Source organism: Pogona vitticeps, chromosome 5 (assembly GCF_051106095.1).
Source record: "Pogona vitticeps strain Pit_001003342236 chromosome 5, PviZW2.1, whole genome shotgun sequence".
In the NCBI taxonomy this organism is placed as follows: Eukaryota; Metazoa; Chordata; class Lepidosauria; order Squamata; family Agamidae; genus Pogona; species Pogona vitticeps.
In genome coordinates, this window is record NC_135787.1 from 5,421,228 (window position 1) to 5,439,004 (window position 17,777).

The window sequence follows — 17,777 nt, forward strand, 5'->3', positions numbered from 1 at the left end:
TCGAAAGACCATTCTAAGACATTTGTAGGGGTTTCTTGGCAGAACTTCTCAATTTTATGCCAACCTTCTCTCAATCTAGCACTGCCTTGATTTGTGTGTGTGTGTGTGTGTGTGTGTGTGCGCGCGCGTGCGTGCGTGCGTGCATGTGTGTGTGTGTTTGTATTTTCACAGTGCAACATCAAGATTGGTTATTAGAGACAACAAGGAAGTATTTCCTTGTATCTTTCTTGCTTGCTGGTCAGGACAACGCAACCCATTAGAAATACAAAATGCAACAAATTCTTTTTATGAATGAAAACATCAAGCCTTAAGGACTGCCCAGCTATCTCAAAGTAATGAGTAATGCAATGAGCTCCTTTAGAAAAAGTATTTCCAGGAGTTAGACGGTCTTTTCCAAAGAACGGTGGGAGAATTAGGTTCCTCAGAGGCATGCTTTCCTTTGTTCCATTTAATTTAATTTCCATCCCCTCCCTTCTTTCTTTTACATGACGAATGGAGAAAGCTCATTTTCTGCAGCTTCAAAACGTAGGACACGATGCAGTGGATTCAAATTACAAGACAGAGTCTAGGGATTGCATTTTTGGATTTCTTGAATGACAAATCCCACGATTCTTGATTCTGGCTGCTCTGCCTGACAGACCAACACCTAAACGTGGCTCGCCTAAGAGAAAAAGCTTTGAGGTTTATCTGGGCCTTGCTCCACCCTAACTCCTTTTCCTACTCCAGTGCTAGCTGGGAGCTTTCTTTCCAAATAGGAAACTAGGTAGAGCTAGGTCAAACTGAGTCTTAAAGCCTTTCTCTCAAGTGAGCCGTATTTTAGGTGTCTTTAAGGTGTCTGTCCCTCAGGTAGAACTCCGGGTAGATCCGTCAGATCTGCTTTGATTTGCATTCCTCTCTTGAGCGGTGGGTTGGACTCGATGGCTGTATAGGCCCCTCACAACTCCGTTATTCCGTGATTCTATGAACTATGGGATTTGTAGTGCAAGAAATCACATTCTGAGTAAATATTAGGAAGAACGTCCTGTTGACAGATGTTCTTTGGCAGAAGGAGGGAACTGCCTTAAAAGATGGTGGATTCTGCCCTGTTGGAAACAGAGGCTGATTGGCCTTCCGTTTGGGGTGCTCTAGATGTAGCTTTCTTGCATTGGCAGAGAGATGGGCCAGATGACCCTTCCGATTTCTTCCTATTCGACAGTTCCGCCATTCAGTTGTCCCTTCTTGCTTTTATCCTAGGTTGGTGAACACACTTACATGCGAAGCACGGCACAGATAAGGATGGGAGGGGTGCTGGCAGGCACTATCCCTGTCCTTGGCTGATGTTTTTTGACACACCATGCCTGCCTCTTCAGTAAAAACACAAGAAGGAAGGAAGAATGCAAGGAATGATGAAAGGGAAGAAATTTAATAAGCAAACCAATAGAGGTGGAGGGAGGTTCACTGGAAGGTACACTGTCCAGGATCCCCTTCCTGGCTGGTGTCAGTTCTGATCTTGATAACATGAACTGGGTCTAAAATACATCAAGTTCAAATATGTGTGAACCAAGCTCAAAGGTTGTTGCAAAGAGATAGTGCTTGCAAATGATTTCAGTGTCGGATGTATTTGCTTCCCTCTGTTTTTTAAAAAAAATCCCTTTGTTAAGTGGGAAGGGATGCATTTACCCCACGACGACGGTGTTGGCCAGAGAACCTGGGTAATGGCCATAAAAATTAAGCTTCCCGAGGACCTCAGCTTTTGCTAAAAAGAACAAGCGCTCCAGTCTTGACGGCCACAAAGATTCACCTGAAAATCGTGCTGGCAAATGGAGAAGAGCGGGGATTAAATAAGATTTCCCTCAGTCAGGGAAGGATGGGAATCTGATGCCTGCAAAGCTTTCTCTCTCTTCATTGTACAAAATGTGCAAAAAGGATGTCCATTTTCTCATTATATACAGGTTTCAGAATTTTGCTTTTCCCAGGACAGAATGGCCTTGACTTTTTGCAGTTGCCCCTGTTTCTCATTTAGCTAAGCCATATTTTCCAACTCTGATCTGTAGCCTAAATACAGGGCCACCGTTGAGTTGTTATTATTATTATTATTATTATTATTATTATTATTATTATTATTATTATTATTATTATTATTATTATTATTATTATTATTATTATTATTATTATTATTATTATTATTATTATTATTATTATTATTATTATTATTCAAAAACACCAGAATGCTGTGAACCCTTTCTGCATAACTGAACAAGTGGCTTCACTGCAATTTCAGGTACTTGAGCCTTGACAGTGGGGACATTTTTTTCTCCTCACCCCATTTTTCAAGGGCTCGTGGCAAGCGGTCCTGCACAGGGTGGCTTCTTCTAAGAAGAAGTGGAATCAGCGGAGGGTGCTGGGTGACTCCGATGCCACAGGGACAGAGAGTACACTGTGGCTTTTAGTCCAAACTTCACAGGAACTAGATGGCTCCTTTAAACTTCGGACCATAACCCGGTCTGCAGCTGGGAAATATGGTCTGGGGTTTAGCCCAAACTAAAATTCAGACTAGAATCTAGAGTTTCCCGAGATCTAGCTTTCTCTCGAGATCTGCTACCAAAAAGTTAATCGCAGAGTCAGCCTTGTTCCCGAGACCCCTTTTTGAAGGCTGAGAGTCTGAGCCCCAGGGAAATGGCCCTGTGCAAATGCAGAATGTATCCATCTCTCCACCAAGTGAATTTTGTCTGTCCATACTGGAACAAGGAGGTAGGATTTCATGATAAATAGGATATAGAGTGAGCACACAGGACCTCATATACTGGCAGTTCCCAACCTTGGGTCCCCAGATGTTCTTAGACTACAATTCCCAGAAATCCTGGCCAGCGCAGCTCATGGTGAAGGCCTCTGGGAGTTGTAGTCCAAGAACCTCTGGAGACCCAAGGCTGAGAAAGACTGCGACCATGAGCAAGCCATACAGAGAGCCAGTTGTCTGTAGCATTTATCACAGCAGTAAAGGGAAATTTATCACATTTCCCGAATCAATTGCAAACACTGGGTAGCTTAGAACTCCTATGAGGTTGTGAGGTCATTGAGGTGTCTCTGCATTCTCTTTGTGATGTGTGTACTGGTTTCTACTGAGCTTTCCTCTGTGTGGACGACTCGGGCGCCTCCCCTAGCCCGAATGAGGACAAGGCTGTCGGCTTGATGGCACCTGAGTGGAAGAATGTTTTAGTCCTTCTTTCAATGGATTTTTGTTTTTCCAAGGTTGGAACAAAAGGAAACTGTCCATGACAGTAACATTTGGATTTTCGAAACATTGAGAGACCCTCCACCCCATAAAGGAAGGGTCGCTGTTGTTGGCAAGTGGGACTATCTCTTGAAGTATCCCATATCAGTCCTGGTTGCTCCATCAAAACAACAATAACAAACAAAGAATCAAATGGAGATGCCACATTAAATTCTAATTTTTATCATTCTATAAGGCTGACGAGCCTCATTCAAACTCTCTTAATTGTCTCTCTGCGCCTTCCCGGCACTACCCTGTGGCCTCAAAACCAGAATAGGATCAAAAAAACAAGTCATTCTAGGTTTTTTTTTTGAACGAAGTTCAAAATAAAGCATGACTCCTGGGTGAGTTTAAGCGAAACCTTTCTATGAAATGGCACAATTTATTTCTGAACGTTTTGGTACACACGCTTGGCATTTTCTTAGTGCCACCTGTTAGACAGGAACATTTGCCATTGGCATCAAGACACCCACTAGAGCATCAAGTCTTCCTCATTCCTTCACTCTCTACTCTGGCCACCTTCTCTTCATTGACCCACCCGGGAATTCAGGATGCTGTACTCACTGAACCCAATGGAATGCAAGAAGCTGGTTCATACCATGTCAGACAGTCGGTCCCCCTAGCTCAGCACTGTCTACCCTGAATCTTACATAGTTTCAGACGTCTCAGGCAAAGGGAGGTACCTGCCCAATCTTGGTACCAGATACACTCCGTTGACTAGAGATGCTGGGGCTTGCCCATGAGGTCTTCTGAGTGACAACCAGAGGTTCTGTCACTGAACGATGGTCTCTGTTGACCTTAGGCAGCCTACCCATCTCACATATGGACTGCATCCACCCTTGATAGCCAACCACACGCTAAGACAGAGACAAAAACGAAAAGGGCCCCCAAAGGGTTGTTGTTATCCACATTGGCATTAAATGTCCGTTTCTTTAAGCCCACAGGAATCAGAGTCTGTCAAGTCATCGTACATCGGATAATCAATACACTCCATGAACTCATTAGGTATCCCTATGGAGACAGACTCCACCTCCGTCTCGTACGAGGCCGCTGCTCCCCCTTTGACGGACCCTCCCCGGATCTTATTTGAGAGGCTGTTCATTTTTTCTTTTAACTGCGTGGTTGGTTTTTGGAACGGAGAGAATATTCTCCACCTCTTCAAGTTCAGAGTTCTCCTCTTGCTACCGGAGGCCATATCCAGGCCGCTGGAGTTCAATATAAACGACCCGTTGATCGTGGAGACCCTCGACCGGGACTCCCTCTCAGAATTGAGGGTGGAGCCGTTGATGGAGGCCCCTCGCCAGTGGTTGCCGTACACCCTCCAGATGGGTCTCCTCCTTCGGCGGCACTGGCATTTCAGGAGACGGATGAATGCTCTCTTGAACTCTTTGCTCGAGCAAGGGTAGATGATGGGGTTCACGCAGCTGTTGAAGTACCCCAGCCAGAAGATGATCTTGAAGAGCATCCCCTCAGGTTTCACGGAAGGAAAGAAGGAACCTGAAGAAACAGAGAAGAACGTAAGAATGAGATGGTTGGGTCAAACCACCTTCCCCATCTCCTCTCCTGGTGGCAACCTCTGTACTCTGCAAAGCAAAATTTAAAGCTAGTTTTGAGAACACGCCCTGCTGTGTTTTCTTGGCCTGGTGTATGGCATGAAACCATAGACAGGTGACCATTTAAAAAAAGCAAGGTAGAAGAATGTGAAAGATGGGATGTATTGCAAGCATCTCTTGGATCCAGAGGGTGACCAATTCAACCGGGCAAGGAGAATAAAGATCAAGAAATTATGAATGAGAAGAATGCCATTCAAGGAGCCATAACTTTACTCCTGCATAAAAGAGTGCCTCAGAGAACTGCCGAGTTTTACAGAACTTGGTGTGATGAAACACGACAGGCAGCGATGGTCCGTCCTCTCTGCTTCCCAAATGGGCCACTGACTCTTTTCTGCCAGCAGGTGGCCCCCGTGGACTCCCAGTGAGCCAGGATGGCTACTGCCCAAGGGGACACTAAGAATAACTTTCTGAGTCAGCCCCAGTGTCTTTTAATTTTAGATGAATCATGACACTCCGTGACTGCGGTGTTAATTTGTATTATGGGTAAATAACAGGCGCTTTCCAAGGGACTGGAAAACAGCTCGGAGGGGAGCATTGGAGTTTGGTGGGTATGAAACCACCAAAATCCTAAAGACAAGAATAGTGAGGGGGGGGGGATTAAAAACAACCCAAACAAAGATAAAGTGCTCGCTACCTGAACATGGAGCTCTTTAAGAGAAGAACTAACATAATGGCAGGTGGTACCCCAGATTGGGAGAGACTAGGTATGCATCACACTCAGTACAAGAGTGGTTCCCAAATATTCTCGGACTAGAATTCCCAGAAATCTTGGCCGGCACAGCTAGTGGTGAAGACGGTTGGAAGGGGCCTCTGAGGCCATCAAGTCCAACCCCCCTGCTCAAGGCAGGAAACCAAATCAAAGGGTATCTGCCAGGTGGTTGTCTAAATTTTCTCTTGAATGCCTCTAGTATTGGAGCATTCACTACCTCTTGAAGTCATGGGTTCCCTTGTTGTACTGCTCTAACAGTTAAGAGGTTTTCCCAGATATTCAACTGAAGTCTGGCTTCCTGTCGCTTGAGCCCATTATTACGTGTCCTGGAGTCTGGGAAGATCGAGAACAGATCCTGCCCCTCCTCTGTAGGACTACCTTTCAAGGATTTGAATACAGTACTATCCTATCTCCCCTCAGCCTTCTTTTCTCATGCCAAAACAGGCCCAGTTCTTTCAGTCTTTCCTCCTAGGGCTTGGTTTTGAGTTCCCTAATCATCCTGGCTGCCTTCCTCTGAAATGAGTATTTTGTGTGGTTTAAATGAGTATTTCGGGTATTTAAAAGACCATCCATCTCTCCCGGAGGCTTCCAGGAATGGTTGGTCATTCCTTATTTTGCTGGAAAAAGAGGAGACCAAGGAAGAGTGATGCCAGAAACAATCTTGTCACCTAAGGACTACATGCTGCCTCCCCTTGTCTTGATTGATGATTACGAAGGATGCTTCCAGCTCTGGTTTTCTGAACTTGGAGTCTTCCATGCGTAAAAGCAGATGCTGAGCTACCACTGACTCCCCCCACCCAGCTCTAGTCTTTATTGTCTGTTCTGATTTATAGAGGAACAATGCTTCCTGGTAAAATCAGAAGTGACTGGGAGGGGCTGGTGCAGTCTGGGAGAGGTATAGGCTGGGTGGGAAGTGCTGCCTGGACCAATAATGATGATGACGATGAGGTGAAGATCTTGTAGGATTTGTGGATCTTAACCTTGAACGGAACACACCAGACATTGTAGTCATAGGAAATGTCTGGATCATTGACATTGACATTCCAGTGGATGCCAGAGTTGAAAATAAAGAATTGGAAACAAACTAACAAGGTACAGAGACTTGGCCATCGAAACATCTCGCTTGTGGATGAAAAACACCTCAGTGTTCCCCATAGTCATCGGGGCTTTGGGAACAACATCAAGAAATTTCACACAATATTACAAGCGGTTGCAGATCTCAGAAATCACACCATCATAGCTACAAAACACAGCCATATTAGGCAACAGCATACATACTGGTTTGGGGAGGCGGGACTGGGGATCCCGGTCACTTGGGTCTGGGATATTTGTATCCACACACGAACACGAATATCCCATCTCTTGTCCTAATTCCCCAAAGTAACACGTTTGCTGTGTAAACTTTTTAATAGCTAAAAATATGAAACATCCTGGGTCATGATAGAGGATGAATGTATTCCACTGGGCACCAGCTTTTGCAGATTGCAACCCCCTTCGACAGCTTGGGGAGTTGTCGGGGATGGCGGTCTTTAATAATAATAAAAGAGAAAAAGTCTTCTCCCTCCTTCATCCTCTCCCATTCCTCTCTCTCTCACACACACACCCACACCCACACCCACACGAGGCTGATTTCAATTTTGGAATATGAGGCAGGGACGCATCCATCCATATATTTTATTCAGCCGCCTAGAGTGGTCTTAACCGACCAGATAGGCAGGATAGAAATTAAATAAATAAATAAATAAATAAATAAATAAATAAATAAATAAATAAATAAATAAATAAATAAATAAATAAATAATATTTTTAGACTGCGGATAAGTCAATCAGCAGATACTGATCCTGTGAATAAGGGGGTCCCACTGCACTGCATCTCACCCATGGGGGGAAGGCTGAGCTCAAGTGGTCTGCGTGTCTGTGGACTCTTCCGTTCAAGTGAGGATCATCTCTGTACTGTACTTCAAAAGGAGGATGATCAAACAGAGAACTGGCCACCCTAAAAGAGAACAAATGGCCACCCAAATCTTGGGTCGGCTATCCAAGGCCCTCCTCCTCCCAGCTGGGCTTACCATCCCAGACATCTGCCCTGGGACTGAGTTGCCATTGTTAAGCTTTCCCATAATACCCCTGTTGGCAACGTTGATTCAGGGCATTGTGGGAAAGGTAAAATGGCGGCTCACAGCTGCCCACTGCTGCCCTTTCCAATGAGCCTAAGAAGGAGGGTATTAAAGACAGAGCGGTGCCATGGGATTCTTGACGACGAAGGGCTCTCTCTCCTGCTGGTCTCAGTGCCAGCAGTCACACACAGTGTCGGCATCCCATAATGCTAATTATTTCTGGATGAAGGATGGGTGGATTCTTGGTACTTGGGCCTGACATCATAGAATCATTGTAGGGTTGGAAGGGACCTTCGAGGTCTTCTAGCCCACCCCACCCTCTGCCCAAGGCAGAAGACCTCTGGACCCATCACCCAGAGGGGACCCTGAACCTCTTTGAATCTCCTTGCTTTTCTTTCTAGGGCCAGTCCTTTGTGCGGCCCAGATCCAGAGAGGGTGACGCCAGGAGCAGGAAAGAAATCCACATGAACCCAAGTTTCAGAAATGAATTTGTCAAACTGACAGCCTGTGAAACCATTAATAACAGCAGGCGTGTATGTTTCGGTTTCCCATTTATCAAGAAGCAATCATAAGCATTAGATTTAGGTTTTTGCTTCTCCTTTTAAAAATCATACCCTTTAAAGAGGTGCCCAAGCAGACATGCACATCTTTGAAAAGCATGCCACAAAAAGTTTGAGTCAACAGGAAAAAGTGCATAAAATGGCATACAGAAAAAAACACGTGTTCCATGTGTGTAAGCTTGGAAGGGAAGAGGGTCAATGTGCAAAACCTGATACAAAACAAGGGTGGGAAGAAGATGGATTTCGGAGAATGCAACAAAATAGAGATTGGAGATTACTGCTCCCTGGGTTATAGTGCTTGACTGTTGAGCCAGGGGCCAGGCCTGAGTGTTTCCACCTCGTGTCATGTCGGGGAAGAGAGGCCAGCTGAGATCATCCAGAGCATATGTCGCTAATGTAGTTCCATGCCCTGCCACCCGTGTAGCCCAGGGCAAGCCGCGTGGCCGTCCCACAGCAGCCCTAGAAGGAAAATACATCTAAGTACTTTACAGCCAGAACAGGGGTTCTCATCCTGGGGTCTCCCAGATGTTCTTGGACTGCAACTCCCAGAAATCCTGGCCAGCACAGCAAGGGGTGAAGGCTTCTGCAGTCCAAGAACATGCGGGGACCCCCAGTTTGAGAACCACTGAGCTACAAAACCTGACTCTGCCATAAGTTGGAATAGATGGATTGATTGCCTAAAGGAAGCCACAGGCTTGAATTTACAAGAGCTCAGAAGGGCAGTTGTGGGGAGGACAATTGGGGGATGGCCCATTTGTAGGGTTGTAGAGGAGACTTGATGGCACATCACAACAACAAGGCTGCCCCCCCCCCTCTCCTCCCTCCTTGCTTACTTACTCAAAGAAGCTCTAGCTAAAAACAGGAACCGGGAAGCTTTAGGGACGCGCTGTGGTCCGTCCTTCTGGACTACAAGCCTTGGCAGCCAACCAGTCATGTCAACCGTTGACCCTTGTGCCAAGAACAAGAACATTACATATGCCTACCTAATGAGTAATACAGTTGGTTAGGTTTAAACTTGGAACTTAGTTACTTTATGTCTCCTATTCTTTAGCTGGCAATGTGCATTTCTTCTTTCAAAACTCGGGGCATCGAGCCCTGCTGGGCGCATGGCAAATCTTGATCATTCGGATGGATCTCTGGCCTCTACTCCTGATTTAAACACACCAATACACCTCATTCAACAGGTCTAAGAACTACTAGATAGCTCTGGAGGTTGGGAGTTCAAATCCCCACTGTGTCTCCTTGACAGGGACTGGATTCAATGGTCTACAGGCTTCCTTCAAGCTTTGCAGCCCTTCGATTAATATCTAAGAGTATTCTAGCGGCCTAACATTTGCAAAGACTGATAGCAAGCTTACAGACTTAAATGTCCTCTTCCATAGCCTCACAGAGATTTACCCCTTCCTTTCCTCTCCAGCTCTGCAGACGAATGGAGTCCGTGTGAGACTTTCTCTGCGTGTGTATCTTTGCCATTATGAATCGGAGAGCTCATTGATGGATTGCTTCAGCATTCCGAAAGGGAGTGGATGCTCTCACAGCTGCAAGCCGCAGACCTCGCTGTGCGCAGAGCGATGCTCTTCTGAGCACCATTCATCCGTAAAGCAACCTCTCTGCAGTCCATCAGTTTTCACCAAAAGAGAATCTGGCCTTTGTTCTGGATCAGCCTCAGCTTTTGGGCAGATTAAGATGTCCTGTAGATGCAACATGACCAGTGAGATTTCTTACCCACTCGGCGGAATGAGCTTAATATCCTTCTCGTGTGCACGATATGGCAATATTGGCCACAGACACCTTGCAGGAGGATCCAGGTGCGATCAATCTAGGGATAAAATCCTTCCCTGTGGGGCTTGTCAGTTTGGTCCACTGCACAGCCCTAAAACAAGGATTTCGACATGTTTCTGCATTTTGGCCACCTTCTCTCATTTGAGCTGAGTCATCTGCAAAGAACTCTTTAGCTACATGCTTTCTAGATTCAGGCAAGATGGGAGCCAAGAAAACAAGCAAAGGATCAAATATATACAGTATTCCTTCCCAATCACTTGCACTTTTTGTTTCCTGCGTTTTTCTCATAACTCTCTCCGAGCTTTCAGGAGGAGCTGCTGAGCTTTGTTTATGAAGATTATGAAAGGCTGTGGCATCTACATCATTTGAGGTGAAACCTGCTACCTGAAGCAGGTTCTGAAAGGTTGCATAATCCATTTTGGAACTAAATTTAACCAAGACAGCAGAGTCAAGCTGGATGCTGAGGATTTGTCTTTCTGTAGAGTCCACCAGGAATCAGAAACTAGCCCATTTGTAAGATTTCAATGATCTAATGACAGGAGCAAGCCACTCAACTCCACTTCCTTTTGGGTTTTGCACAAGGACCCGATGGCTTTTCCGTCCTCGTTTTTTTTCTTAGAGCTTGGAAAGTTACTTTTAAGGAAAAGGAATGTAATGACCTGATGAAGGCACCTGTAACTATACACCGGTGAAAAATGCTGTATGTCCTGGGGACACATCACTCAATCAGTGGATGAATTATAAATTAAATTAAAGATCTGCCTTCTATATAGGAAATTGAAAGATGGAAATTTTTTTGATCGGGTAACTTCCTCTGTTTATTGCTCCTCCAGTCCAAGTTCTACCTCCCAGAAATTGACATTTTGCACATCATGGAGGGATGAAGCATGATGTGCTGGAGAACATAATCATCAGAGCAAATGAACTAGCTTAGTGTCACAGTTAGAGTGCTGGACACAACACAAGGAGAGCAAGATTCAAATCTCTGCTTTGTCATAAAGCTCTCTGGGTCGTTCCATTTCAGCCTTGCCTATTGCACAGATTTCTTGTGAAACAGAAAAATGAAGGAAGAGTAGGAGAGGAACCACATATGGCTCCCCCCCCCGGTGCTGCTGCAACTAAGCAGGAAGCATGGATGAGCAGCCAAGATAGGACTAGGTGAAGAAATATAAATATCCCCCCTTTTGGGGGCATTAAGATTGGTTTATAGTATGGGAAGTAAAGTTCTCATCCTCTGTGTAGTGTAGTGGATAAGAGTAATGGACTAGGACTCAGGAGGCCTGGATTCGAATCCCTACGCAGCCATGGAAACTCCCGGAAGGGGTGGGCAGGTGGGTAGAACTGATAAAAACCATTCCTTAAATATCTCACTTACTTTGAACGCCCAATTAGGGCCTCTGTAACTCAATTCTGACTTGACTACACATAACAACCAAGAAGGGCTACATTGTGCTTTGAGTGGATGTTTGTCAGTGTCAATCAAAAGGTTAATTGTTCAAAAGTCAAAAGTTTCATTGCGAAAGAGTGGCCAGGGTTGCTTAGCTCAGAAAAAAAGGGAAGTAAAAAGCAGCCTTCGAGGATACATAGAAAGTAAAAAGGTTCAACCTTTCTCTATCAGCAGTCCTATAGAATCCAAGACTCCTAGAATCACGGAGATGGAAAGGCCGTTGAGTTAAACCCCCTGCTCAATGCAGGAAACCATATATCTGGATAAACGCATTGGCAAAGCAGCTACCATGTTCTCTAGACTCACAAAGAGAGTATGGCTTAATCAGACGGCACAGACCAAGATCCAGGTTTATAGAGCCTGTGTCCTGAGCACACTCCTGTCCTGCAGTAAGTCCTAGACCCTTTGTGCATGGCGGGAGAGGAAGCTGAACACCTTCCATATGCGTTGCCTCTGGTATCACCTGGTAGGACAAAGTTCTAAATAGAGTAGTCCTAGAATGAGCTGGAATTTTTCGCATGTATACATTACTGAAACAGTGACGTCTACGTTGGTTCGGGCATGTTGTGAGAATGGCAGAATGATCTTTAGCCAAAAGATCTCCTGTATGGAGATTTAGTGCAGGGAAATCGCCCCAGAGGGAGACCACAGCTGCGATACAAGGATTATCTGCAAGCGGGATCTGAAGGCCTTAGGAATGGACCTCGACAGATGGGAAATCTTGACCTCTGAGCATTCAGCCTGGAGGCACGCAGTGCATCACAGCCTCTCCCATTTTGAAGAGACACTCATCCAGCAGGCTGAGGCAAAGAGGCAGTCCCGAAAGCAGCAAAATCAGGGAGCTGGACAGGGGACAGATTGTCTTTATCTTCAGTGTGGGATGGTCACTCTCGTATTGGCCTTCTCATCCACACTAGATGTTGTTCCAAGTCCTCCATACAGAGCATGTTACCATCCTCTCTCCAGACTGAAGGATGCCTACACACCTTGTACCCCCTAAAATAGTGGAGGTTAGGGGCTACAAGTGACCCCAGGGGTCAATTCAAGATTTCTCGAGACTTATAGAGAACCTTCTTGAAGTGTTATGTCCAAGCCATGATGTGCATTTGGTTCAGACCTGCTTGCACATTTCATGATGTCTCTCTTGGCAACTCTATGTGCTACAGGTCAAATGCCACAGATATGAATAATCACATAGCCACAACATATCTGCAAGTGTTATACATCATGGAATATGCTGAGATGCTTTTGGTTGGATCTCCCCCTTCCTGATGCTCTTTTTCCCTCCTATTCAGCTGCCCTCTGAGCAAGGCTACCGACCGCAAGGTCACGAAACTTAGTTTGCCTTTCTGTGTCCTTCCTTTAAGCAGCCCGAGAGGAATGCCTCTCCTCTTAGCTAAATTGCATTTCTTTTCTTGATGCTATTTCTTGTGACAATTTATTTATTTCCACATTACTCAAGTTCTGTTTTGCTCAGGCCACTTTGCTCTGAGTCTCTAAATATGCGTGACACAAGAAAGAAATTGCAACAGCAGCATTGACATAGAAGCATGGTCCTTCTCTTGATTGCCTCCATTTCTTGGTGGGCGTACGTCGGCGTGTGTCCGTGTGTGTGTGTATGTGTGTGTGTGTGTGTGTGTGTGTGTGTTTTTCTAGCTGAGAGACAATGCTGAAGTTGGCCTGGTAGCTGGAAAAGCAGATGGCACTCATCAGAGGCTAACGGAGTGCCGTCTGCCACCTTCTAGTACAGAACATGTCCAGCCTTGATCTTGATGCTGCACTACTGTGAAATGGTCCATATGCTCTGTGGTTTCAGTTGAGTAATAAAGACACAACACTGTCTGCCATAGAGCCATTTGCTCAGTGTTATACTCATGGTATGATGTTGTATGAAGTCAAGATTCTTTCCCATCGCATGCTGGCATGGGATAATGGAGTGGTGGCCTGTCAGATCTGGAAGAAGATGCAGCTTTGGAGGCAGAGCAGATATGGAGAAACTTGGGTCCTCCAGATGTCATGCCCCAACAGCCTCATCCAGCATGGGCAATGGCCAGGGATCATGGTACCTGTAGTCCAAAGTATCAGGGTGGTTCCCTGCTGTGGTGTAGAGTGGCAGTTTAGGACAGAGGAAGCCCACATTCAAATCATGACTCAGACACTGAAGGTTAATGAACGATCTTAGGCTCAGCGCCGTCTTACAGTGTAACCTCCTTTCCAAGGGTTTTGTAAAGTTCAAGGAAAGGGGACAGAAGTGAGAATCATGTGCCTGTCCTGAGTTCCTTGGAGAGATAGTAAACCATAAATGTAAGAAAATAGATAAATATTGATACAACCTATACTGGCTGGGGGTTTAGACCATCATATCTTTTTCAACTTCTATAGCCTTATGGTTTTACGAGATGAGCAGGCAGAAAGAGAAGGTGCCCTGTACGTTGCTAAGAGAATGAGTACTTGGTTCAGATTTCGCCCATGTTATGACTTTCCCCGAAGGCCTTAGGCAACAACTGCCGGATAGCTCAGTGGTTTAGGTACCTGGCTGCAGAGCCAAAGGTTGGGAGTTCAATTCTTCTTTGAACCTCCTTGACAGGGGCTAGACGTGATGACCCATAGGATCCTTTCAAGCTCTGAAGTTCTAAGATGATGATGACGATTAGGCACAGTTTTCTTGGCACTTGTTCAGAGTCTAATAATAAAACTGAGCTACCTCACAGGCTACTTGTAAAAAATATGGATGTGAAAGACGTTGAATATTCAAAGGTAAAGGTAAAGATTCCTCTTGACATTTTCCAGTTGTGTCTGACTTGAGGGTGTGGTGCTCATTCCCTTTTCCAAGCCATAGAGCCAGCGTTTGTCCGAAGACTGTTTCCGTGGTCACGTGGCCAGCACAACTAGACACGGAACGCCATGACCTTCCCACCGAGGTGGTCCCTATTTATCTACTCGCATTTTACATGCTTTCGAACGGCTAGGTTGGCGGGAACTGGGACAAGCAACGGGAGCTCACTTCGTCGCGTGCATTCGATCTTACGACTGCTGGTCTTCTGACCCTGCAGCACAGAGGCTTCTGTGGTTTAACCTGCAGCGCCACCCCATCCCTTGAATATTCAAAAGTGCCGTGTAAATGTGAAGGATAACAAAGTTGTTACAGGAATTACATTTGGACTTGTCCAGTCAAGAAGTGGTCACCATCATATCCTTGCCTCACATGCCCAAAGGATGATGATGGAAATTTTCTATGGCCAGTGGAAGAGACGCACACAATGGCCTTGGACGGCTAAAGCATTTCTCCTGAATGAGCAAAGGCAAACATACGTGCTACAGAGAAAGCGAGCTTTTTATGTTCTCGTTAGGATTTTGCTGGATTTTTGCCTGGAAATATTTTTGGGCTGAAAGGGGAAAGAGTTTCAGGGAACCCAAACTGCTCTCTGACAAAGTCAATTACTGTACCTTAGCTTGTGATTATGTTTATGTTTTGCTATTTGCGGCAGCTTTTCCCTGTTTCATAGAATCATAGAATAATGAAGTCAGAAGGGAGCCTCTTAGGCTATCGAGTCCAACCCCTTACTCAGGGCAGGAATCCAAATCAAAGCAGATCTGACGTGGTTGTCTAATTTTCTCTTGTACGCCTCTAACATTGGAGCACTCAGCACTTGCCAAGGAAATTTGTTCTGTTGTCCTACTGCTCTAACAGGAAATTTTTCCTGGTATTCTCTGTTATTACTTGGTCTGTTCTTCCCTGAACAATGGCAACCCATCAAGGACATGATCATCAACTTTATAACATCAGGGCAAGTCAGAACCAATCAGAGCTGGTTATGGGATGATGTCACAAAGCCAATTCAGAGTGAGGATGATGCTTCATTGCTTCTGAAAGGATAAATACTTTGTCTATCAATATTTATCTGTCTGTCCGTCCATCCTTCCATCCTTCCGTCCGTCCGTCCCTCCCTCCCTCCCTCCCTCCATCCATCACCTGGTCTTAGGACAGGGGAACTGATAGTTCTTAGCAGACTAGGGTTCTCTGGGTCAGAGCTTTTTGGGCCGTTGTCTGGAGGATTCTGGGAGTTGTGGTCCAAAACAATCTCTGGTTCCGCCCCTACAATACGTTCAGCCTGGCCCAAATGCTAGAAAAGGCTTTGTTAATGTCCAAAAATATATCACCTGAAAAGGCATGAGCCACCCAGTCAAAGGGTGGGGACTCCACACTCCTTAAGATGCTGTTGGATTCCAAAGTTCATCCTTCCCAGCCACTGCGGCCAATGGTGGGAGATGCAGTCCAGTAACCACTGGCAGAAGGCCATCGGTTCCCCATTCCTGCTTTAAATAACAGCCAGAGCTTGCACAAGGTGTGTTGGGCTGCAGGGGTGGGGTGAGCTGCGATGGGCTGGGGGTCAAAGTGTTACTGGCAAATGAATAAAAGGGCAAAAGCACCATCTACTTGGAGATTTGGGAGAGGACATGGCAGAGCTGAATTTCCCTCGATGGACTTGTTTTTCTGTTTGTTTTCCCATCTTCCAGGTTCTCCCTTTCCTTCCCTTTCCTTCCCTTTCCAAGAATGTGAACTTGGAGACTGACTCCAAGTCAGTGTGCTCCAACTCTTAGGCATATACAGAGGAGATTTGGGGACAGGCAACCCCCAAACTGCAGAGATATTTGTACTGAACTGCTAGATATTTTAGTGGTTTAGGTCCCTGGCTGCGAAGCCAGAGGTTGGGAGTTTGATTCCCCCACTGGGCCTCCTTAACTGGACTTGATGATTCATAGGGTGTGTTCTAGTTCTGCAGTTCTAAAATGATGATGATGATGATGATGATGAACTCACAGGTTATTGATACCACATCTTCAGGACCTAATGCCTTAGAGCAGGGCTGGACAACTCTCCAAAACCCAGGGGGCAAATATACCCAGTAGTATCCTGCTTCTTACTAATGGCACGTGGGACATCCCTTTCACAAGTTGCTCCTCTTTCCCCACCATTTTCAAAAGGGGAAATCCCTCTTAGCGCTTGTGCAAGGGGACATCTCCATTTATTCTCAAAAGAGCTATTGCTGGCTTGGGTAACTGCAAGCCAGAGATGGCTGAGGCAAAAATGAAATATGTCAGCCCTGTTTCTGTGCATCTTGGGTGAGTCTTGGACTATGTCTCACAGCAGTCCTGGCCAGCACAGCTAGTGGTGAAGGCTTCTGGGAGTTGTAGTCCAAGAACTGCTGGAGACCCAAGGTTAGGAACCACTGGTCTAAAGGATTATGACAGTCAACTTGAAGGCCAACCCTCTTCTTGGGCCATGATGGCCCCATTTCCTTCCTTCCTTCCTTCCTTCCTTCCTTCCTTCCTTCCTTCCTTCCTTCCTTCCTTCCTTCCTTCCTTCCTTCCTTCCTTCCTTCCTTCCTTCCTTCCTTCCTTCCTTCCTTCCTTCCTTCCTGCCTGCCTGCCTGCCTGCCTGCCTGCCTGCCTGCCTGCCTGCCTGCCTGCCTGCCTGCCTGCCTCCCTCCCTCCCTCCCTCCCTGCCTGCTCTTTTAGCTAACTCAAAAGCAACTACAGGTGACACCAGGGGGTGGGTCCTTGTGACATCCCAATCCTTCCACATCCAAGCAGAGGCAATGGAAACCCTCTAAGGGAGTGAGCCACGGGGCAGAGAGAGCCATGGGGCAGAGAGAGCCAGCTCTCCCAGACGTCAAGCAACAGCTAACTAAGCATGCTTCCAAACTGCTCCTTTTCACGGTCTTCTGCCAAAAGAACAACCCTGATTTGCCAAGTCCAAGCTATTCCTTGACCGACGCGGTGTGAAAATACACTTATAATTTCCCAGACGTTTGGGCGGCGAGAGGTGGGAGACTCTTTCTCCCTCCTCCACATTCCTTCAATGGAGAAGGAATCCACCCCCCCTCCAAAAAATTTCTGAGCTCCCACCTTCTTCGAAAGCCAGCAAAAGGAGAGCTGTAGAGGAAGCAAGCCCCAGGCACTGTGAATGGCTCTCCTTTGCTAAAACACTCCTTTCTGCCAAAGGGAAGATAGGGTGGGCTTTGTTCTCAGATGTCAGTGAGGCAGATCTATGGCTTCGTACACAATGAGCCACTTCCTCTAGGCTCCTCTTGGCCTCATCTGTCCTTGTCCCCTTTTGTCCCTCTGTTGTCCCTGCCTCCTTATTTGGGCTTTTTGTAGGCTTTGCTTTATGCAATGCTGCTCTCAACCCAACTGACCCCGTTCAGCTCAGCTAGGAAGATGGGCAGCCAGCGAAGCCGGAGGACCAATGTTGAGCTGTAGGGCAGAGACATCACTGGCCCTTTTGGCTCTGGTTG

General features: G+C 46.2%; 1 protein-coding gene across 1 annotated transcript in view; it reads right to left on the bottom strand.

Moving 5' to 3' along the window:
• Positions 1 to 1,383: 1,383 nt before the first annotated feature.
• The window catches only part of ADRA1D (adrenoceptor alpha 1D), a 59,138-nt gene continuing 42,744 nt past the window's right edge, over positions 1,384 to 17,777 (bottom strand). The window contains exon 2 of the mRNA XM_020806642.3: positions 1,384 to 4,747. Coding sequence (XP_020662301.3) covers positions 4,167 to 4,747 — 581 coding nt within the window. The 3' untranslated portion in view covers positions 1,384 to 4,166. The remainder of the gene's footprint in view (positions 4,748 to 17,777) is intronic.